General features: G+C 47.7%; 2 protein-coding genes across 7 annotated transcripts in view; both read left to right on the top strand.

Moving 5' to 3' along the window:
- XYLB (xylulokinase) overlaps window positions 1-3,318 on the top strand; it is a 39,479-nt gene extending 36,161 nt beyond the window's left edge. For both annotated transcript variants that reach the window (XM_019727608.2, XM_019727609.2), the window contains one exon: window positions 2,221-3,318. In XM_019727608.2, the coding sequence (XP_019583167.2) occupies window positions 2,221-2,298 (78 nt within the window). In that variant the 3' untranslated portion in view covers window positions 2,299-3,318. The remainder of the gene's footprint in view (window positions 1-2,220) is intronic.
- Window positions 3,319-17,733: 14,415 nt separating this feature from the next.
- The window catches only part of ACVR2B (activin A receptor type 2B), a 28,233-nt gene continuing 22,130 nt past the window's right edge, over window positions 17,734-23,836 (top strand). For 2 of the 5 annotated variants that reach the window (XM_074312601.1, XM_074312603.1), the window contains exon 1: window positions 22,900-23,138. In XM_074312601.1, coding sequence (XP_074168702.1) covers window positions 23,024-23,138 — 115 coding nt within the window. In that variant the 5' untranslated portion in view covers window positions 22,900-23,023. Of the gene's footprint in view, window positions 18,221-22,886; window positions 23,139-23,836 lie in introns of those variants that run through there. The other 3 variants (XM_019727607.2, XM_074312602.1, XM_074312600.1) reach the window with 3 other exon arrangements.

Genomic DNA, 23,836 nt, shown 5'->3' with positions numbered 1-23,836 from the left:
TAATCAGATGTCACAGGATGTCTCCAGCTGCCCTAAACATCATGTCCCCCCACAACTGCATTCATAGGCAGGAATCAGAGCATAGCATTGGGTAGAGAGTCTCTGCTCACACACTTCTTGCTTATCAGAAGAGACATCCTGGTCTGTTCCCCTCAATTCCCCCAGCAGACTATCGCTTTGTCTTATGGTCAGCCTTGGTTGCAAGAAAGGCTGGGCAGGGTCTAGCTCTTTCATCCTCTCTAGAAGGAACCCCGCAAGGAAGAAGGTAGTTGGGGAAAGATGTAGGGAAACAAACAGCTGTATCTGCCTCATTACAGGTAGCAAAGACTCAGTGTGTGTACCGCCTCTCTCCCTGGCTTGCTCATGGCCAGTCACTAACAGTCATTATAAAGCTAAAGAACTCTTTACCAGTAAACCCAAGTGTAACCTCAGAATCTTTCTCAACACCAGGTTGCAAGCCATGACGAGTCTGATTGTTGGCGTAAGTGCCCTATTTGGGGACTGGATTGTAAATCCCTGGAGAACAGGGTGCCATCCTCTGTTTTCTCTCTATGGCACCTACAGCAGTGCTTTGCTCAGGTGGAAACTCAGAACCATGACAGTGTTTTCTCTCAGGTCTGCATGTTGCAATTTCCTGCTTGGAGAGGAAATCAAAGCCCCCGTACTTTCTCTGTGTTCACAGACAGAGCGGTTCTAGCTACATCAAGAGTAGGCCCTAGTTGTGTGATCAGTTACTAAAATCCTTGACTTTGGAGCTAATTAAGCCAAATTTCAGACGGAATGGGATTGGCATGAACTACTAGTGGCATTTGTGAGTCCCAGGGTAATCTGGGTCCCTTGGGTGTTGCTTGTCTGTAAAACAACATGTGCTCACCTAAGGGCACCTGCATTTCTCAGGTAAGGCTTACAGAGCCACAGGTGAAAACAGCTTTAAAAAAAAAAGGAACGAAGAATAAGAATGTGGGGTTGTGTTCTTTTGTGGTCTTTATTCCCTTGTTGGTTTTTTGGTTTGGGTTTCGTACATAACACACACTGCGTATATCATTTTGTAGTCTACTTCTTTTAATTCTACATTACAACCTAAGTATTTACATTCTTAAAAATGTACATACACATTATTTTTAGTGACTACATAATATTCTATCTGGCAAATTTTACTTGAGCATTTTCCATGTCTTAGAGCAGTTGCTTCTAGTTTTTCAATTATGATTAATCCTGTGTGGGTAAATGGTTAACAAAACCCTTTCCTGTTCTGTTAACTTTCTAGCTCTGCTTCCTTTGAGACGTAATAAAATGGAATGTCAACAGTGTTAACTAGGCAACATTGCTTGCGTAAAAATGGCCTTGAATAGGGAAACTGCAGCTGGAGTGGGAAAACCATGAATATTATTATCTGATGGGAAGTCCTACTTAGAGATTCCCCGAGTGCAGTGACTTCTCACGGGCATGTCTCTTGCCTATGGAGTTGTCATAAGAATTGCTCCTGTGGGACATGAGGTTTCAAAGCCAGGGTGATTCCTATACCTGTTCAAAGTGGATTTCATCACCTTGTACCTGAGCTTCACCTGGGGGACAGGGAGGCTAAGAGACCTTTCTCCGGATCTGTGCGAACTGCTGTATGGCCCACTATATGTTCTCCTACCAAAGAGGCGTGCCTGCAGCCACTGTGCCGACAGGTATGTTTTTCTAATGTATCCTCTTGAGAGGTAAGGTGTGGCCCATGGTAGTCTTATGCGTCTGGATGTTGAGTGATAGCTAAGAAGACTCTTCGTGGGCCTGGCACCTGACATTTAGGGTTAGTTCCTTAGGAATGTTGCAGAAGTAGAATAACTGGGTCAAAAGCTATGGGAATTTTCAAGCACCTTGATACAGATGTTAAAGTCAAGTTGATTTCCAAATGGGTTGTACCACCGACTTCCACTAGCTGTACAATGAGACCGCCATTTCCAGGTATCTTCACCAGAATTGTGTTTACAATTTTGTAGGTTTGATAACAAAAATGGGCTTCTTGTCATAATTTTCATTTTTTAAAAATCTTAAAATGTTCAGAATTACTAGCATTTCCTTTTTGTATGAGTTGATGCTTCCTTTCTTTTGCCCAGAAGAAAAAAAATTAAATTGCAAATAAATGGGATGTAAAATTTTTAAATTGCAAGTTGCAAAGAGATGGAAGAGGCACCTTCCCCTCCTCATTCTAAACTGTTCTTTCCACCCCTCCAGGTATACGCTGCCCTCCTCCCAAGGTATGCCCAGCTTGAGCAGAGAATCCTGTCCCAGCCCCGGGGGCCTCTGGAGTGAATTCTGCAGGCCCTGGAGCCCCTGTTGACCCTGCCCGCCCAGACCTGCCGATGCCACTTGGAGGTGTGGCCCTGGACAGCAAGGCTCTTCTTACCTTTCGCCGTGGCTCTGCCTGCTACCTGGCTCTTTCCATGCTCCAGCCCAGCCCAGAACCACCTTGAAAGCCCGCCTTAGTACATATTTCTGAACATAAATAGACTGCTTGTGTCCCTGTGCCCTTGTATCAAGGGCAGGAAAGCATCTCTCCTTTTCTGTCTTTATCTCAGGAAGCAGGATAACACTGAGTCTGGATATCGTGACCTTTTTCTTTTCCAAAACACAGAAGTGAAGCTAATCTAGGGACCTAAAGCAGGATTGGGGGGACAAAGCCGTCCCCCTTCCCATGGCGCCAGCACTGCCCTTCTCCAACCCTGACTCACTGGCCATTCCTCCCCATACCCGGACCCCACTGCCCATCCTTTCCCCAACCCTGACCCCCAGCCAAGTCTCTCACGCCCTGATCCTCCCCGCTGCCTCCTCCTTCATTTCAGGCACTGAAGTGCCTCCCAGTTTCCTTTTCTGTCCTCCCCACGCTCAGTCCTCCTTCATGCTCTCACCCATCTTTTAGCATCTGTCCTCCCTCCCTCCTTGATCCGTCCTCCCTCCCCTGCCCACCTGGTGTACTCAGCCCTTCCCACCCAAAAATACCTGCTGGGCCAGGTGAACAGGCTTCAGCTCTGCCCACAGGCTGCCTGACCCCCAGGCACATCAGACCACGTGGAGGGGCCATCGCCCAGGTAGCACAGCTTTGCGCATGTGTGCGTGCGTTCGTGCTGTGTGTGTGCATGTGTGCGTGTGTGTGTCTGTGTGTGTGTCTACTTTCAGTTCTCTTGCTGAAAAAATTGGGTCATTTATCTGGGAGAATTTCCCAAACTCTGGATTTTGTTAATTCTACCCCTGAGGTGTCATTTAACGTGTTCTCTATTTTCTGTATTTCCTATAAATTAGTAGTTGGATCTAATACAGGATTTTTCAACCTCAGCACCCTGGGCATTTTGGGCTAGATTTTTGTTGTTGTTGTGAAGGGCCGCCACGCTCGTTGTAAGACGTTCAGCAGTATCACTCACTGGCGTCTTCCCACTAGATGCCAGTATCACCCCTCCCCCCAAGTCGTGACAATCAACAATGTCTCCGGGCATTGCCAGATGTCCCCTGGTGGGGGTGAGGGAGCAGAATTGCCCCTGGTTGATAACCTAGATGCTTGATCAGATGCATATGTGGTTATTTTCCTTTTTATGTAAGACAGCTTCATAGATGGTGTTATGTCCTTCCGTCAGGAGGCAGATGTGTCTGGTTTTCTCACTCTTCTGTGATGTTCATGCCTAGCTCCATTTTCACTAGGAATCAAATTTTGTTGCCTCTCTTTGTTTATTAGCTGGGATTCTCCTACATGAAAAGCATCCCCTAGCCAGTTATCCAATGGTATTGTTTACATAGCAGAGCAGAATAGATTCTTTCCTCTTTATTCACCAGTTTTCAAAATAATGAGTTGATTCCCAACCATCGTCTAACAGCAACTAGATTTTTATTTGTAGTATCAGTACGATACACTTAACGTATTTTATGTGTTTTAACCCATGGCAGTAACTATTCTTATCCTTCTTTTTGATAGCCATTCTCTCCAACTTTTCTCGTGCTTTCCTGATCTCTCCCATTCATTCTTTCTTCACCGATACTTCTGCTCTGTCTACTTCTTAATTATTGCTGGGCCCCGAATCTCTGTCCTCATTGCTCTTGCCTTCCCATTCTGTCCTATCTTGTTGGATGATTTCATCTATTCTTGGGCTTCAACTACTACTTATATACCAGTAACACCAAGATCTGTGTTTCTAGCCAGAAATCTCACTGGAATCTACCAATCTCCACTTATCTTCCGTTGCCCTTCCACAAACCTCGTCCTCCAGAGTCCCTGTTTCAGTGAATTGGCAATATCATCCCCCCATTCGTTCATTCGGGAACCCAAACTCAAAACTCTTTTCCCTCTTTCCCACCAGTCCCAAGTGATTTTGGTTATTCCTTTGGTAACTCCTAAAGCAGTTCCTTTTTCTCCATCCCTCCTGTTTTACTTTAGACCCCTTTCTTTATTCCTTGCTCAGATTATTGCAAAAGCCTCTGTAGAAAGTCCTCTGTGATCTGCCTCCTGCAAAATCCTCCAGATTTTTCTTCTGCCACAGGCCTTTGCCTTTGTTGGCACTTCAGTTAAACCAAACTGCTTATGGTCTCACCCAGAGTGGAAAATGCTGCAGACGGGTCTGAGACCTGGTGGATCAGAGCTGTGGCCTGTGGGAAGTCAAAAGGAAGGGGTTTCCAAAATGAGTGGGACCAGAGAGATGACGTCATCTTGAAAGGGAGTGGTGCCCCTTGCAGGCTCGGCGAGTAAAGGGGAAAACAGGAAGCAAGAAGCTGATGATGATGGCTTAGCAACAGCAAGTCAAAGATTCAGAAGAAAATGGACTGTTCCCTGCCATGGCCACGTAGACGTTCCTTACTAAAGAAATGTTACATTATTGACCAACAGAAAAGGGTTTTCTTGGACCAAGAAGCAGAGAAAGCCACTCGATTCATTCTCCATTTTTACCTCTGCCCCCACAGAGTTGCCTGTTATTGCAAGCGTGTCAACATAAATAGAAAAAGGAATTCACCATTTATACAAATATAGGAAGAAAACGGAGTGAGAATCATAACTTTTCAAGCTGATGAAACACTCAAAAGGAAAAAGGGAACAACCCTGAAATACGAATTTTAAAATAATTAAAAAACAATTGTGAATATAAAAGAATACCACAGATCAGAAATCCAAAAACTCAGAATAAAAATGAAAAAGCAACAGGCATATGTGAAAAGGGAACTGACCAAACTTGGGAAAGAGTTTGAATAAAAAGATAAAATCATCATAATTATGAAGCCTGCATTACAACACATCTAAATTAAAATAAAAATGACTGCAAGTACAGTAAAGCATATAGAAGAAAGGAATGAAAAAAGCTAAGACCGCAAAACAATATAAAGGAAGAGCTAAAAAGGCCCAGAAAGAAAATGATGGATAAAAAGGCAAAAAAAGATTAACAAGTAAAATCAGAGCTCCTGAAGCCAAAAGATAAGACAGTGGAACAGAGTTAATATTTAAAACTGTACCCCAAGAGAAATTTCTGAAAACTCGAAGACCTGAATCTGTATCTTGAAGGGACCTATCTTGTTACTTGGAAAATGGTTCCAGAATGATCAACTAAGACATATCCTAGCCAACTATTACACTTTGAAGGTGAGGAGAAAACTAGGTCAAAAAGACCTAGTCTTTTGCAAAGGAAAAACCAGGTTGGCATCAGACTTCTCAAAAAGCAAGTAGCAGTGGAGCAACATTTTCAAGAAACTTAAAAAATTTGAACTAAGTATTTAGTATCCAGCTAAGCTGTCCTAAGTATCAAGGAGATATGTCTATCTCTATATCTATCTATCTATCATCTATCTGTCTAATGTTTTAATCATGCAATAGCTCAGGAAATAACCCCTTAGGATTCTACAAAGACAAACTTCATCCAAGTAGGAGATGACTGGGGAAAGTTCCACAAAAGGCCTGGTGGTGAGCATTGAATATCTTTAATTTTAGATCTAAGGTCAAAATGAAAGTAGGGATAAGGGTGAAAGAATAGTATCAACTAGTCTATGTTTTAACAAGGTAAAAGCAACACAACTAGAAATGAAAAGGGAGAGAGGAAGCGGACAGTACAAACAGCTCTTTGTTGCCAGAAACAATATGTGCCAATCAAACAGTATCACTTTAAGTTGACAGAACAAATAGTTGAGGCTTAAGTAAAAAGGGAGAGAAAGCATTATATAAAGATAATAGTATAGTATAAAGATAGTCACTAGGATAAAAATAGACCTCTCCCTCAATGTCCAAACAGACAATCATAAAGGCACTAGATCACATAGTGAAAAACGTGCAGTAAATGTAGCATCACACACACAGCAACTGGGAGGATAAGCAGGAGTCAAATTAGTAAATGGAAGGACTCAACTCATTTATTAAAAACGTTCAGATTGGCTCACAGACCAGTATCTTACTGGCTGTTATTTACAAGAGACACATTTAAAGTAAGTGACCCAGAAAGGCTAAAAAGGAAAGGGATGGGCGACAATATACCAGCAAGTACAAATTATGAAAAGCAGATTACAGTATCGATGTTAACAAGGTAGGTGGAATTCAGGAAAAAATTAGACACGACAAAGAAGGACTGATGTTAAAAGCCACAATTCACAATGAAGATACACTGGTTATGAATGTTACAGTGTCAGCCGGATGGTTTGTCAACTTCAAATGATAGTCTTTGATTCCCACCTAGAGATTCCAACAGAATCAGTGTATCTTCTGAATATATATATTGAACTTTGCACTTATTATAAGGAATAAGTAATAGATAATACACTTTTTTTTCCCGCTTTTTAACAGGATTTTTCATCTGGTAGATTTATTGTCAGATCCCCTTCAAAACAGACAAGATGCTTACCATATTTTAAAGATTATAGGTTACCACTGAAAGGAAATTTTACACAGTCACTGTACATCAAGGTTGAAAAACTGTCCTGCATGAAAAATATACTTGGAAATCATGTGAATAAAAGAAAAAGAAAACATTATTGTGAACAAGGAAAAATTAAAGTCCTCATAATGTGCCATCTAAATGTGGACATTCATTCTTCTCGGAGTCGCTTAGGTGTAGGGAGTTTTGCCTCTGCCCATTTCACTCATTATATTGTGTTTTTAACCAACAATATTCATTAAGGCAAACACATCCTTTTCTGAAGAGGTCTTGCCCTGCCGTATCCCATATCTGAAGTTTTATTTGTTTTCCATCAATAGTTATCATTCGAGCACCAAACTCTACACCAATAGTAAGGTCATGCACTGGCTGAAACCTCTTGTCTCTAAACTGCAGCAGTAAGTAGTATTTATCAACACCTGTGTCGCCAATGATGATGTACTTGAAGAGATAGGCGTACGCCAGTACGCCATGGCCATGGCCGCTGGGTGCCAGGGCACACGGCTCCTCCTCCTCCGCGTCCCTCACCCAGGCGCCTCTAGGCCTCGAAGCCAGGCCCCACCTGCTGCAGCCGCTGCCGCTGTCAGCTGCCGGGAGTGAGGGCCTGAGAGGTAGCCAGACAAACTGACACCGCCAGAGCCAAGTAAGACAGCGCCCAGCCATGCACAGTCGAACACTAATCTGTATTCTTCACTTCTAATTGGTTCCATTTTATGGTTTCCATGTCCTTTTTTTTATGCTTGCAGTTTCTTTGTTAAAGTTCTCACTGAGTTCCTTGAGCACCCTTATAACCATTGTTTTGAATTCTGTCTCAGGTTGCTTGCCTCCATTTTGTTTAATTCTTTTTCTAGAGTTTTCTCCTGTTCTTTTATTTGGGACATATTTCTTTGTTTCCTCATTTTGGCTGCCTCCCTGTGTTTGTTTCTGTGTAAGAGGTAGATGTGCTATGTCTCCCAGTCTTGCCAGGTGGCCTATGGTGCCCTTGCACAGTCTCCCCGGTCACCTGCACCGGGTGCTCCAGGAATGTCCCTTACGTGGTTTGTGTGTGTCCTCCTGTTATAGTTGAGACTTGATTGCTATTGGCATGTCAGTGGGTGCGATTGACCCACAGGCTGATTGGCTGTGGGGTTTTGCCCCATCCACAGCTTATGGGCTGCTGTGTGGGGTGCTTACCCCATGGAGTGGCATTTGCCCCAGCAGGCTCTGGTGCCTATTGAGACCACCCATTGTATGTACTGCTTGAGGGGTCAATTGAGCAGTGCTCTGCTGTGGTCTGAAGCCAACCTCCAAGTATGTTGGTTCTGTGGCCTTTTGGGAGGGGCTCTGGTGCAGGCATAGGTCATCCACTGCTTGTGACCAGCCAGGAACTACCTCGTAGGAGCTACAAAGCAATCGTGTTTTTTTGCTCCCTGTGCTACACCTGGAGGCACGAGGGAGAAGCCACGCTGCAAACTGAAGATGGCTGCCACCAGTACTGGGCCTGGGGTATCTCTGCAAAAAGCCAGGACTCCCCAAGTCCTGCTGCTACCTGCTAGTTCCCGTAAAGTTCAGTGGCTGAGAGAACAAAATTGTTCTCTACTTTTTTAATGCACAAAAGAAGTTTCCAGGACATGAATATCACAACAAACTCAATTTGGCAATATCTGTGACTCTACAGTGATGCTTTTGATTATAATTATCTATCTCGTTGAGGTAAGCAACAGTAATTTCAGGTTTCCAAAATATATTCTGTCTTTATAATACATTCAGAACCCCAAACTGAAATCTCACCTGCTGCTGCTTCATATTCCTATTCAGTCATGAGGAGTGAGATGTGCTCTGTTTTTTTATTGCAAATTATATCCCGGGAATTTTTGAAGGAGCTCCACTCCCAGAGATCTCTGTGGAATTGCACCCATGATAACAAGCCATGAGGCTATATTGAGAAGTTAAATTTAGTAGGCCAGAGTTGACATGTTAGCAAAATTTCTTCAACTCAAAATGATGTCAGTTTGATGTACTCACCAGTCCCTCTCTTTCTACCCCTGATGTTTCCTTGGCTGAAATGAGGAGAGATGTATAATCTCTGTCCTCATGGAGCCATGTCACCCTGGGAGAAAGGACATGGCTGAAAGATAAAAAGTGTGATCTTGTTGATGCAGGAGGTTTACTTAGCAGGTTTCATCTCCAGTGTGTAAGGCATTGTATAAATAGGTTCAGTCCACACTGCAGCCTAAATCTGCATCAGGCTGCTCTAAAGAATGTCGTCTTCATAGTCACCTGGTCCTAGAGCGTCATATACATAACGGTTTATTTTCCCAACAGGCAGGTGCTACCATTGAAAAGAGTGAATTAATACGCTGACAGTCTTGACTATAGCCGACAACCCAACCTCATTTCCCGTATTTCCCTTTTATACTGTCGTGGCAGCCCTGCACTCCAGCCAGCGCAGCCCCTCACTATAACCTAGCCATTCCTCCTTTCATCTGTGCCTTGACCCGTCTCGAATTCCCTGTTTTGCTCTGCCTGTGGACATTTGCTCTACCTATGAATCTCTCAAAAATTAAGGCAGTTCGTCTTTCCTCATCAGCCTTCTCTAAGTACTACAGACCTCCTGATCCTAGTCGTTCTGTGAGGTCTGTCACCAGTTTGTAGGGGAAATAGGGAGGCATTTCCCGCCCGAGAACTTAGAAATACGGTAAACAGCTTTTGAGAAGGCGGTTCCCCAAGAGAGAAACACCAAGGTCAACACACATCGTGGAGCAGAGCAGAGGTGTGTGAGGACCAGATGACTTCCTGGTCTGTCAGACATGAGTACAACCTGACTGGAGGTATTAACTACTAAAGAGCAGCGTGTCTGTCCGCAGGAGGCTTGGTCAGTGGTGAAAACAGAAAAGGTGAAGAAGAGACCAACATGGGCAGTGCCCATCCTAGCATTACCCTAGAGTGGAGATGGCACCTCAGGCAGCAGACGTGGAGGGTCAGCCCCACTAGCCAGGCTGTGCCTGTCGGGTAGATGGATGGATCTGGCTGCCTCAGTCTTTTCCATTGAATGCTGGATTCATTGGATTCCTATTGTTCTAATTCTGTTCTAACCAAGTAGCCTTCCGGTTGTGCCTTAGTGTGCCACGGTGGCCTACCTCTACACAATGTAACTCCTTGGTCATGTAGACAGATGCTGTCTGTGGAACAATGAACTTCTCATTGTCAAGTCACAATCTGGCATTCTGAGTTTTGATCACTCCCGTGTTACTGTTAAGGTGACACTTAAGGTGACACTACCTCAGTAGGAAGAAGGGAGTCCTCTCTCGGTGAGGACAGTCTGATTTCTCAACCTAGGAGGCTGGGGACTCCCATGGGGTCAGCTTGTGCAGGCCTCTGGGAAGAGAATCATTAGCCATTGACCAGACCACACGCTCTCCATCTCCAGGTGGCATATGGCCTTTGGTTTTTTGCAATTTCTATTAACTCCTATACTGCTTATAATTTCTATGTAGTTTAAACCTTGCATTTGTATTATTTATATGGTTTCATTATTTTCACTTGTCACTTACATGACAAGCTTTTGGAGGACAGGGACCTGCAGTTTTCCTCTAGTGGACAGTAATGGTTTCAATGGGAGAGAGATGAGTCTGTCTGTCAATTCCATACTGAGGAGTCATGCAACCTAATATGTATTTGAAGTAGCACAGAGCCCAGCAATAGACAGACCCATGTTTGCCTAAGACTTCTGAGATGTCACCTTTTAATAATCTAATCAGCGGAGGAAAATGAATACATGGTAATAGAACAGCTGCCTAAGTATTTGAGGAAAAATAACAGCAGATCTCTTTCTTACTTTAAGCAAACGTATTTACGTGAATATATATATATATATATATATATATATATATATATATATATATATATATGACTAAGTCCAAAGGGGACTGAAGTAAAATGCTTCTGGGCAGCTTCAGGTAAACCAGAGAACTTAGGACAGTGCTTCATTTTATATATATAAAAGAACCCATAAAAGTTTTAGAAAAAACTGCAAGCAGTATTTTTATAATCCAGTGGTAAGAGCTTCCTGCACCTGATCCCACAGGCAGAGCCCTGTGAGAGATTTGCCCTCTTGTCTGTGACACCATCAGCAAACTTGGCATCATTTAGGCCAAGTATAGGATGAAGTTTTCCATATACTGTCTGATTCGATGCCCATGAGCCTGTGGGGACGATATTACCACCCTCTTTCATAGATGAAGGACATCAACTTAAGGCCCCAGGGGCAAGACACAAAGCAGAACCCAGTTTTGCCTGAGTGCAAAGCCTGTGCCGCTTACTCCACTGCTCTGTCTCCTTAAAGGCAAAAACACTGGGGAATATTTGAAACATTGAAATTCAGTGAAATCCACCGAAAGGATTAATGTATTTCATATTTAAGAGAGTTTTGTAAATCAACAGGAAGAAGACAATCAGGGCAGAAGAGGGACGGGCTGTGAAGAGGGGATGTGTGTTCATTTACAGTCTGTCCTCTCCTCGTGGCTTATGGGGTGTGAGTTTTGTTAGTAAGGCCTTTGTCACTTCGTAGCATGAAAATAGTCTCTGACATTGTCTTCTAGAACTTTTGTAATATTTGTTATTTTTTCATATTTTTTAATCCATCTAGAACTTGTTGTATTTGTTTTTTAGTGCGGCCCAGGTATCACTCCATGAAGACCCAATTGTTTTCAAATCTTTCATTGAATGGCTCGTTTTTTCTTCACTGATGTAAAATACTGTCTTTATCTGGACTCGATTCTGTTGATCCAGTTATCTTTTCCTGTACCTGTACCAGTACCAGTATCACACTGTGTCATTCTCGTTGCTCTATAGCGTATTTTGATATCGGGTAAGGTAAGCTCCTGCTCTTTGATCTTCTTTTTCATACACTTCATAGCTATTCTTCATATTTTCTCTACCAAATGTCAGCTGACTACTTTTGTTAAAAAACCATCTTGGGATTTCAATAGGATTGCATTGAATTTGTCAGTTAATTTGAGATGAATTGACATCTCTACAACATTCTAGAAATATGGTATATCATGTCATGTGTTCATTTCTTCTTCCTGTCTGTCCTTCAGTACAGCTTTAATGTTTTTAGCACATAGGTCTTACACAGTTTTTGTTCATAGCGGGCCGGCTTGGTGGCTCAGGCGGTTAGAGCTCTATGCTCCTAACTCCGAAGGCTGCTGGTTCGATTCCCACATGGGCCAGCGGGCTCTCAACCACAAGGTTGCCGGTTCAACTCCTTGAGTCCTGCAAGGGATGGTGGGCTCTGCTCCCTGCAACTAAGATTGAACACGGCACCTTGAGCTGAGCTGCCTCCCAGATGGCTCAGTTGGTTGGAGCATGGGCTGTCAACCACAAGGTTGCCAGTTCAATTCCTTGAGTCCTGCAAGGGATGGTGGGCTCTGCCCCCTGCAACTAAGATTGAACACGGCACCTTGAGCTGAGCTGCCTCCCAGATGGCTCAGTTGGTTGGAGCATGGGCTCTCAACCACAAGGTTGCCAGTTCAATTCCTCGAGTCCCCCAAGGGATGGTGGGCAGCGCCCCCTGCAACTTATAAGATTGAACACGGCACCTTGAGCTGAGCTGCTGCTGAGCTGCTGCTGAGCTGCTGCTGAGCTCCCGGATGGCTCAGTTGGTTGGAGCGCGTCCTCTCAACCACAAGGTTGCCTGTTCGACTCCCGCAAGGGATAGTGGGCTGTGCCCCCTGCAACTAGAAACGGCAACTGGACCTGGAGCTGAGCTGCGCCCTCCACAACTAAGACTGAAAGGACAACAACTTGAAGCTGAACGGCACCCTCCACAACTAAGATTGGAAGGACAACAACTTGACTTGGAAAAAAGGCCTGGAAGTACACACTGTTCCCCAATAAAGTCCTGTTCCCCTTCCCCAATAAAATCTTTAAAAAAAAATTTATTCCTAGGTACTTTACGCATTTTTAATTGATATTATAAGCGGGTCCTTCTTCCACTTTTCAGTTAGTTATTCATGGTATGTAGCAAAGCTATTGAGGTTTGCATGTTGATCTCTTGATTTTGTATCCAGCCATCAATTCTCATATTACTTCCGATAAAAGATTAGTTGACTCACTTGGGTTTTTTAGGTTGTCCATCATTTCATATGCAAATACGTTTTGTTTCTTCCTTTCCAGTGATTAGGACCCTCTACAATGATGAGTAGGAGCAGTAATAACGCATCCTTCTGTTATTCTTGACTGAAGGCTTACCTGAGGCTCGACAGCCCACTTCCGAGGTGGCTCACTGACATGGCTGTCCAGGTGGTGCCGCTTGTTGGAGGGCGGCCTCAGTTCCTCCCCATGTGGACCTTCACATGCTACTTGACTGAATGTCTTCACAACACAATGGCTGGCTTCCTCCAGAGGGAGCCATCTTTCAGGTTCCTTTGCCATAGCTGCTTTCCACAGATTCAAAGTCGCTGCTGCCACTCAGCAATCAGGAAACTTTGGGAAACCCCTGCTGAGGCGATTGCAATGGCACGGCTGCGGGCAGGTGGGGGAATGTGGAGTCCGACATGCAGCCTGCACGTCTGCTGCTACCGACCAGAAAAGGATGACTTCCACCTCCTTCCACCTTCCAAATTGCACACAAGTACTTTTCATTGGCAGAACCCTGCTGTCAAGGGAATCTGTGAAATGTGCTTCCCGGCCGTCTAGCACTTGGCAAACAGTAGGAGCTTCTGTTTTCCACGAACGTTAAATTCCTGACCATTTGTCACCTAGGTTAGAGCGGGGATCCTCATATTTCACCAAGTTTTTATTTCTAATCTTCCTGCTCTGCCATTGACGGTAGTGAAAGCACTCAGCATTCATCCAGCATCTAGTGGACCCTAAGGGAAGTGAGCAGTGAGGACGCATTCCGTCCGAGGCCAGTGGCCACGCCTGTCCGGTAACGGGTGTAACGGATGTAACGCTCATACCCTGACGGGTTCCGAGCCTCCCAAGACCAAGCACCTGTTCAGGCGCTGGGAAGCCTGGGCGATAATACACCTTTTATCCTCACAAAGATTGGCCATTTATTATACTGCAAAGAAAACCTAAATTTCCACAAGATAGAAATAATACAGTTTTTAATCACAATGCAATAAAATGAGAAATTAATAAAATGTGTTTTAAAAGCCACACCTAGAGAAAGACTTTCTGTGAAACTACTCTTTGGACAAAGGAATATAAACCCAAATTTCAGAGCTTCTAGAAAATGGTAACAGTCTAATTAAAACGGTAGGTGAAATATAGCTTAAAAATACTGTAACATTGATAAAAATAAAAGATGAATTTAAAATACTCAAAAAGCAAAAGAAAGTGAACAAGAGAAAAGGGACATAAGTAATGAAGACAAGATCACACAAGTGAGGAAAACAGGAAAAAATAAACTAGCTAACAAGTAAGGGGAGGCAAGCAGAAATACACAAAATAAAAATAATAGTGAAGTGGCCGGCCCAGTGGCTCAGGCGGTTAGAGCTCCATGCTCCTAACTCCAAAGGCTGCCAGTTTGATTCCCACATGGGCCAGTGGGCTCTCAACCACAAGGTTGCCAGTTCAATTCCTCGAGTCCCGCAAGGGATGGTGGGCTCTGCCCCCTGAAACTAAGATTGAACATAGCACCTTGAGCTGAGCTGCCGCTGAGCTCCCAGATGGCTCAGTTGGTTGGAGCGCGTCCTCTCAACCACAAGGTTGCTGGTTGGACTCCCGCAAGGGATGGTGGGCTGTGCCCCCTGCAACTAGCAACGGCAACTGGACCTGGAGCTGAGTTGGGCCCTCCACACCTAAGACTGAAAGGACAACTTGAAGCTGAACGGCACCCTCCACAACTAAGATTGAAAGGACAACAACTTTCCTTGGAAAAAAGGCCTGGAAGTACACACTGTTCCCCAATAAAGTCCTGTTAAAAAAGAAAATAATAATAATAGTGAAAAATTAACATTGGAACAAAACAATTTTTAATATTAAAGAGTATTTTGTACAATTCTGCAAATAAATGGGAAAACCTAGATGAAATGGTAATGACCTAGGGAAATACAATTTACCAAAATAACTAGTAGAGACAGAAAGTTTAAACAAACTAATTTTCATAAAGGAAACAGAAAAGGTTGTCAACTACCCTATAAAAAAGACACTACAGTGTTTCCCCAAAAATAAGACCTAATCGGAAAGTAAGTCTAGCATGATTTTTCAGGATGCTCGTAATATAAAATAAGTCCTACCATATTTCCCCAAAAATAAGACTGGATCTTATATTAATTTTTGCTGCAAAAGATGCTTTAGGGCTTATTTTATATTACGAGCATCCTGAAAAATTATGCTAGGGCTTATTTTCCGGTTAGGTCTCATTTTGGGGGAAACACGGTAGGTCAGCTGGTTTCACAGGGGAATTTTACCAAACCTTCATGGACCAGTCAATCCCAATGCTATATAACGTATCCCAGAACACTGGAAAAAAAGCACTTCCAGATTATTTTTACAAAGCAAATACAACATCGATTCCTATACGATGTTGCAAAAATACCCCAATTCTTCACGCCATGGAATTTTGTTGTGCCCTCCCTCTCTGACTTGGCTCAGCTACGCAAGTTTGGCCAATGGGATTTTCACAAATATGTAAGCAAGGACTTGAAAAGCCCTTATGCCATTGAAATTGTTCTCACTTTGCTCTCTGCCTTTTTCATGAAAAATTTGTGCCTAAACTAGCCTGACCAAAGCCATCCTGGACCATCCATAGGGTGGATGTGAGTGAATCCAGATGAGACCAGAAGAACTGCCCAGTCAAGACCAACCTAAATTACCAGCCTACAGATTCATGAACTAAATAAATATTTATTACTTTAAAGCATGGAGATGTAAAGTGATTTATTACACAGCAATAGATAACATATAGAAATTGTTGCCAAAAATAAAAACGAATATATGTGACATTGAAACTGGGCTGTAGGTGTAGACAGGAAAAATGGTGAGGAAATTATTGGAGGCTGAAAAAATGCAGGCAAACTGAGTACCTGTGGTGACTTGGAAGGTAAGTGTACATACTGAACATTTTGGCTTGAGAAATTCCTAGGCAGAATGTTGAAAATGTCAGCTATTACTCAGAAAAGAACTAGCCAGATTTCAAGTAGAATTTAGAGGGAATATGAAGGTGCTAGAATGAAAAAATAACTTTCTCATCTCCATCCCTTTAAGCCAATAAAAGATTATCAAATTTAAGACATGGCTTTAAGTAAAAATCAAGGGCTGAAAGATACTTTAAGACCTCTGAAAGAATCAAGGCACTGTCTGATAGACCCAGCTGATTTAAATGACTTCCAGCTATCAAGATTCTTGTCCCACAGCAGCCTGATATAGCTAAAGTATTAGGGATTGAAAGAGAGAGCGAGAGAGCAAGAGAGAGAGAGAGAGAGAGGGACGAAAAATAATTGTGGGTATGGCTTTTGGTGCATAGAGTGGATTCAAATCAGACACAGAAAATTCACAGAACTTTTTAGGAAGCTGCAGTAATAAAAGTGACATCAATGTAGATAGAAAGGGACTAAATGTAAAACACTGTGGCAAGGAGGGGCTGTCATTTCAACATAGGATTTTCCAGAACTGGAAGGGATGTTTAGAAACCCAGAAATCTTTCAGGATAGTGACTCCAAAGTGTGTTTCCGGAAGTGTTCCTAATGCTTTGGAACCTGGTGATGGTGGAAACTCATTTCAACTTCAATTTCTATATGGTGGAGTTTTACATAAAATTTTGTTTGAATAAGGTTTCTGCTATTTAAAAAATGGAAAGCACGGGAGTCCAACCTCTTCACTTTCTGTATAAGGAATCTGAGACTTAAAGAAGTGAAATAACTCAGACTTTCAGGCACCATCTTCCTCCTGGCTATTCTTGCCCTGCTCCTGCCCTAACAAAGGCTGTGGCAAGTCAGGAGAAGAGGGAGGACAATTTCTGTATCCAAGCATTTTGCATCCCATCCCTGAGCTGTTAGGGGCTTTTCCTCTTTACCTGGGAGCCCCATCATGACCCTCCCAAACTGTGGTTGTGTGATAAAGAAGGTGGAATCTGAGATGAAGAACAACAACCCCCAAGAAGGAATCTGGGGTGAAGAGGATAGCGAAGCCATTCGCTAGACAAGATCTTCAACTGCGGGGACTGGCGGCAATTGAGAACAATTTTGAAGGTGCAGATTGAAGAGGGTGAGGGAGTGCTGAGGCCCAAATGCAGTAGTGGCGGGGAAGCAAGTTGCCAAGGCCCTTTGCCGTCCGTCTGCTGCTGCTCTGCGAGGCGGGGCTCGGCGCCCTCCCTCTCTGGGATGGGTCCGACTTCAGGATCTCCAGCTGTGCCTTTGTGTGTGTGTGTGTGGGGTGTGGGGTTATAGACGTGCGGGGCCAGTTGTCATTTCAGAGAAGTCAGCCTTTTCCTGCCGATACAGACATGACTCTCCTACGGTTCACTATGACCCCCACTTCACAGGTGGGCGCGAAGAGGAATCCAGGCCAGAGTCCTAGGGCTGTTCACCTACTTCGGGGTCGCAGGGCAGCGTTCGGGAGCGTGGGCTCCAGCGCGCAGAGCATGAATCCGCAGTGCCGAGGATACAGGTCCCGGAGTCCGGGACAAATTGGTCCAGGGCCCAACCCCGCCACCTCTGCAAGCGCGCCCCGGCTGGCCCCCCGGTCTTTAGGATTCCTTGCGTCCTCACGGAGGGCGCGGGCTGGGGGCGGGGCCTCTTTGTTGTTGTTTCTCTGGAGCCCCGCCCCTGAGGGGGGCGCGGACCACGCGGCCAGAGGGCCCGCCTCCCCTCCCCCTCCCCGCCCAGCTCGCCCGCCTCTTTGTATCCAACATCCGGGTTTCCCCGCTGGCTCGGCTCCGCGGCCGCGGCTCAGGAGCCATTTTGGACTCGGTTCAGCTCCCCTCCCCCCACCCCTCCCCCCGTTCATGGCCCCTCCGGACTCGGCCCCTGCGCCGGGGGCCCGGGCCCAGCCCCACCGCGCTATGCCTGAATCGGGCGCGCCCCGGCCCGCGCCCCACCGCCGCCCCCCGGTCCCCGCGTCGTCCCGGAGCCCGGGCCACAGCCTGCGCTGCCCGCAACAGCCCTGAACCCGGCCTCGCCGCCTGGCCCTTAGAGCCAGCACGCTGCCCGGGGACGAAAGCGCAGAAAGTGTGCTGGGAACGAGACCTAAGGAAGGAGCGAGAAGGAGAGCGCAGCCGCCGCCGGGCCCTGCGCGCCCCAGGAGCGCCGCGCGGCCCTGCCCGCGGGCTCCGGGTGTCCGCGGGGCGGCGCCGCGGAACATGACGGCGCCCTGGGCGGCCCTCGCCCTCCTTTGGGGATCGCTGTGCGCGGGTAAGGACTGGGCGCGGCGTGGGGGGCGCGGGGAGGGCGCGCGGGGCCAGCCTCGGGCGACGCGTGGTGTTTACCAACAAAGGGAGGGCCCCGCGGCCTCCTCGCCGCGCCACCTGCACCCAGCTGGCACCTCCCGGGGCGGGGACTGGGGGCGCGCCGGGCGCCCCGCTCGCTGATCTTGGTGGGGGGAATCTTGTTTGTGCGGCGGTCTGCAGGGCTCCGGTTCGCGGTGGCGACCCCATGATGGGGGGCCGAGACCCAGGGTCGGAGTTCGGGCTACACGGGCGCGTGGAACCCAGGGAGAATGAGAGGAAAACCAGAGCGTAGGGAAGGTAGCCAAGCGGGGCGGGCAGATCTAATCCCAGGATGTCGGGTTTGTAGGTGCAGCAGCAGCGGCTAGGGGGAGGGCTGCGCGACCCTCAGTGCCACTAGGTGTAGCGAAGCGAGGGGTTTGCTTCTCACACCTTGGAGGGGTCCCCTGCATCCCATTCCACTAGGGTCTGTGTCGTATTGTAAGGCGGGATGCTGGCACCCGCTCCCACCTGCTTCCGCTTTCCCTGCGATGGGCCCAGGGCGCGAGGTGCAGCCACCCCGCGGGACCGCTTTGTTTTGGGCGCCTGGGCTGGGAGGTGGGGCGAGAAGAAAAACCAACAGGTCTCTGTTCGCTCTGGCCTCTGGGAAGCACGTGGGGTGGGTGGGTGGCTCGCGGGGCTAGCGTTCGGCTCGCGCTGGTGTGGTTGAGGGTGTGTGGGTGCGGGTGTATACTTGAAGAGTTCTGCCAGGAAGGTGCTTTTTCCTTAAGGTCGAAGCACCGATTTCTTTCTTCTCGCGGTGCTGAGGCGCGCCCAAATCGGGTGTGCGCGCAGGAAAGGGCTCGGCGCTCTGGTTAGGATGGCTTCAGGCAGCCCTGGGAAGCGTACAGAGTCGCGCATTGAAGCTGCGGGGAAAGCCCGGGGCGGTCTGGGCCGCTGGTGCGCGGCAGCCGGAGCGCTGGGTGTTGCGCGTCTTTGTTCCCAGCCCCCATTACGCATGCAGCGCGGGTCCCTAGCTGCCCGAGGTGGCAGCAGCGCGGAGTCTGGGAAACCCGGGAAGGGCGGGGCCGGGCGTGCAGGGGCGGGGCTGGGATCCCCGCGCTGCTGGGAGGGTAGGGATCCGGGATCTCCATCCCACTCCCACCCCCCACCCCCACTCTGTCCGCTTCATTTGCAATGTAGTTTGGTTCGGCTGTCTACATCAAAGCAAGCGAATTCTCTGTGTGGGACTTGGTGTTGCCTAACCTGCATGCAAGGACCAGAGGATAGAGACCTTCTTGTTGGTATCTGGACATCTGGGGGAGGGCGTCATGGCTCTTTTGGAGCCATTAACTGTGTGGTAGAGGCTGCGTGGTGGTGGTGACCTTGTGCTGCTTTCTGCCCCTAGTCCCTTTTAAGTGCTGCTTTGAGATGCTTTTTCCCAAAGAAAGGATGGCATTGGCCTGTAGAGGGGAGAGTGGCAGCAAGCTGACTTAATAGGCACGCACAGTTCACCTGGCTGTCTCTAGAACCCTCCTGGACATTCCTGGGATCCCGAAACCCTCTCCCATTTTGTCTCACTATCCTCACTAGACTCACTTGCCTTTTCGATTAGGCAGGGCGGGATGGATTCCCCCCTCCCCCCAAGCGCTGTATTTCCCTCCTTTTCCCTTTTCTCCCCCCTCCTTTTCCCTTTGCTCCCCCCTCCTGGTTTGGGCAGTACCCTGCAAGGTGGGGCAGCTGGAGTTAGACTGAAGTCCACCAACCTGTGTTCCTACCTTGGGAGAAAGGTGAGGGTCATGCGTTTCTCGTGGTCACACCAACCAGTCCTCTGGTGGGCCACTGCTCTGACCTGTGAGGAACCGTGGGAAGAGCTGGCCCAGGTGCAGGTGGGGACAGAGCTGGCCCTCCTGTTCCTTTGACTTCATGGATGCCCTTTTTGTCAAGCTCTTGGCTTGCTGTTAGAATTACTCCCACTCCCTGTGGCATACAGTGTCCTTGTAGAAGGAAGATCTTTCAGAACAGCTCTGTCCACCAGAAATACAGTGTGAACAACATATGTAAGTTAAAATTTTCTGGTAGTCATGTGAATAAAAAGGAAAAGAAAGGAACAGGTGTGTCTTAGTCTTCTCAGTCTGCTGTAACAATACCATAGACTGGGTGACTTAAATAGCACTATTTCCTCACAGTTCTGGCCGGTGGAAGTCCAAAATCAGTCCCAGCCTGGTAGGGCCCTCTTTCTGGTTTGCAGATGGCTGCCTTCTCAGTGTATCCTCATGTGGCTTTTCGTTGGCACTCACTGGGGGGAGAGATTGTTCCTATTCCATTAACTCCATCATGAGGGCCCCACCCTCATGACCCAATCTAACCCAAATTACCTCCCAAAGGCCCCATTTCCTAATATTGGGTGTTAGGGCTTCAACATATCAATTGGGGGTGTGTGTGTGTGACAAACATTCAATCCATAACAAGGTGACATTTAATGATGTGTTTACTTAGCCTAAAATATACAAAATAATCATTTCAACATTCATCAATATTAAAACGAGGCATTTTACATTCTTTTCTATACTATTTCAAAATCTAGTGTGTATTTTATACTTAGAGAACATATGAACTCACACTTTCCACATTTTAAGTGCTCAACAGTCACATTTGGCTTGTGGCTACCATATTGGATGGCGCAGACCTAGACGAAAAGGCAGAATTTCTGTTGTAATAATGGCACATGTTCAGTTACTGCCACGTGTCCTTTGTGTTTTGTGCCTGTACCAGTGTCCTTGGGAAACAAGTTGTTTGGATCTCGCATTGCTGTGGTCATCCCAGACACACATCTGTATCCCACAGAGCTGCTGATCTCTGTCTCTGTACTGCACTTGGGGTTCAGATCAGGGCCCGTGGGGGCAGGGAGTTCTTCGTGGAAGGTCAGGAGCTACTAGCTGGGGAGGAGGACCTAACTCTAGTCTGTCCTATCAGGAAACGCAGGCCTTGACTGCTCCAGCCTGCCCTCAGAGGCTGGTTACTCTGACCCAGAGTCGTCTGTTTCCTCAGGGGAGAAGTGCGTGTATGTGGGTGAAGTGATGCCCAGGCCCAGCAGTGGTAACTGTCGAGGACGTGGACCACAGAGCCACGGCCATTGTATCTGCTGGGCACCCACGCTCTGCCCTGCCTCTGGCTGGGCTGGGCTTTGGGAGCAGTGATCCCCTTCCTTAGCTCTTGGAGGCTCTTCCAAGATAGATGATGTGAGAAACCTGCCCATCCTCCCAGGCCTTGAAAACGTAAGACCCAGACGCCATGCCTCCCACAGCTTGGGGGCCTCTGTGGGGTCTTTCTGGGCGTGGAGGATCCCCGTTAGGACCTGGACTTACCCTCGCACTTCACCCAAGGAACTTCCTTTGTGGGGACACCAGTGGAGAGCCCCCATCCTACACCATGATTCTTTGTATCGTGTGCTTCTCTGAGAATCTGGTGAAAGATGTGGACCCTTTTTCCTCAAGAAAATACAGATAAGTGTGTGTGTGTGAGTCCTTGCACACGTTATCCATGCACACTCACTGATCTGCACTGATACCAAGAACCTGTGGCCCCCTGGGTTGGACTCTGAAGTCCTGGTAGCCTGCACAGACCCAGTGTACCAGTCCTGAGGGGCGACTGGCTGTCCTTGGGGCACCTGGGTTTGTTCCCATCTTGCTGCTCCAACTTAACCGATTCTAGTCACTGGACCTGACTTCTTTACTTCTGCTTTTTGTGATGCCGCCCAGTGTTCAGATTCCAGCCCTGGTCCCCTCCTCACCTTCCTTCTCCCCCTCCTCTGAATGCCAGTGCATTCAGCTCCCAGCCTGGGAGCTCAGGGTAGTACAAGTGGGGACCAAGGCACATGAGGTCAGAGTTTAAATCCACCTGCAGTTACTGGCCTGTTACCGTAGACTGTGGTCTGGGGGCCGAGGGTGGGGGGCTGGTCTGGGTGATACTTTTGAGAATGACACTGGATACGCAGCCCTCAGGCAGGGTCCTGGCTGGGTGCACCTCATTCTAGAACAGGGTTTCTCAACCTTGACACTGTTGACAGTTTGGACCTAATGATTCTTTGTTGTGTGTGGGGGTAGGTGGGGGTGGGGGGGCTGCGAGCAGAGCCGTCCTGGGCACTGTAGGATGTTTAGCAGCATCCCTGGCCTCTACCCACTAGATGCCAGTAGCACTTCTAATCATGAAAACTGAAAATGTTTCCAGGCATTGCCAAATGTCCTGGGTGGGGCGGGGCTGCAAAATCACCTCTGGATGAGAAGCTCTGATCTAGAGTGTTCTCATGCTTTTAAAGAAACAGACAGTTGTGAGAGGTCGGGTTCATGGCTAGTGCCTACCCCCATCAGATTCAGGGTAGGACGTTGGATTTTCTTCAAAGTCTAGATTTCGTGCTTTGATAAACCTGCTCGTTGTGGGCGAGTTTGGTTGGAACTTAGTGGTTTAGGAGCACTGCCGGCCACCGAGGAGAATCCTGGCGTCCTTGAGTTTTCCCAGAAGTGGTTCGGGTTTCAGGGAGGCAGCGGTTGTGGGTGGCCGGGCAGCTTGCCCGCCCGCACCCGCCCACCCGCCTCTGACCGCTGCCTTGAAGTTTGCGCTCCTGCCTCTCCCTCCCTCCCTCCCTCCCACACGCGCAGAATGTCAGCGAGGGCCTGTTGCGGCGGCCTCGGCGCCGCCCAGCAGCCCGTCTGCTCACCTGGGAGCCTCGGGAGCTGAGGCGGGCCGCGTGGGCCCAGAGGAGCGCCGGGGGTTGTAGCAGGACGCGGCGGGCATGCCCTTTCCCCTGAGCGGGCCGTCGGTGTGGCGCCCTGAGGAGCCGCAGCAGCTGTGGGCCTGGAGCTCGGAACCCGGGGACGCCCGGGCAGGGGGGCCGCCTCTGCCTAAAGGTACGGGCACAGGTCTCCACGCTGGCCTCAGGGCCGGGCTTCCTCCTCTGGCCCTGGGGGGGTGTCGTGGGCAGGAGTGCGCGCAACAGGTGCCAGTGCTGGAGGCTCTGACCCAAGGGGTTGGTCCCTATGGGCTTGGCAGGCTGGCAGCCCCTGTGTTTGTCCCCCCACCCCCCACCCCCGTCCCGTTCCCAGCTCTGTTAGGGAGGGCTTTCTGGGGGAGCTCCTTTCTGATCTTGCTCAGTAAGGAACTGATTACAGATGGGGCTTTTAGGGCGGGAGGAAGCAATCTTCAAAGCTTCAGTTTTCCAGCTTCTCTGCATCCCTGGAGTGGGAAGGGCTTATTTAAAAGGATTGCTTGCAGGGGCTGAGACTTCCTAGTTCCATGTCTTTTCGGGCTTTTCCAAAGGAACTTGGTTGCCCTCTCAGAATCCTTTATCTTCTTTCCCCTCCCTCTCATTCTATCACCAATTTTTTGTTCCAGAATAGACACCTACCCTCACGTTTAGGGCTCCCTTTTTGGGCTGTATTTCTCCACCAGACTCACAGGCCCATCCCAGGCTGAGAGGTGCTTGTTCCTTGTGTCCTGTTGGTGCTGCTCCTGGATGCCCCTAGTTGTTCGCTAGGGATGGGGGTGGGGGAGAGGAGATGCTGCTGCCTTCTTGTGCGTCTGTTTTTTAAGTTTCTCAGCGATGTCT

Source organism: Rhinolophus sinicus, linkage group LG10 (genome assembly GCF_036562045.2).
Source record: "Rhinolophus sinicus isolate RSC01 linkage group LG10, ASM3656204v1, whole genome shotgun sequence".
In the NCBI taxonomy this organism is placed as follows: Eukaryota; Metazoa; Chordata; class Mammalia; order Chiroptera; family Rhinolophidae; genus Rhinolophus; species Rhinolophus sinicus.
Note: the sequence above shows the minus strand (reverse complement) of the source record. Positions and strands in the feature narration are given on the sequence as shown.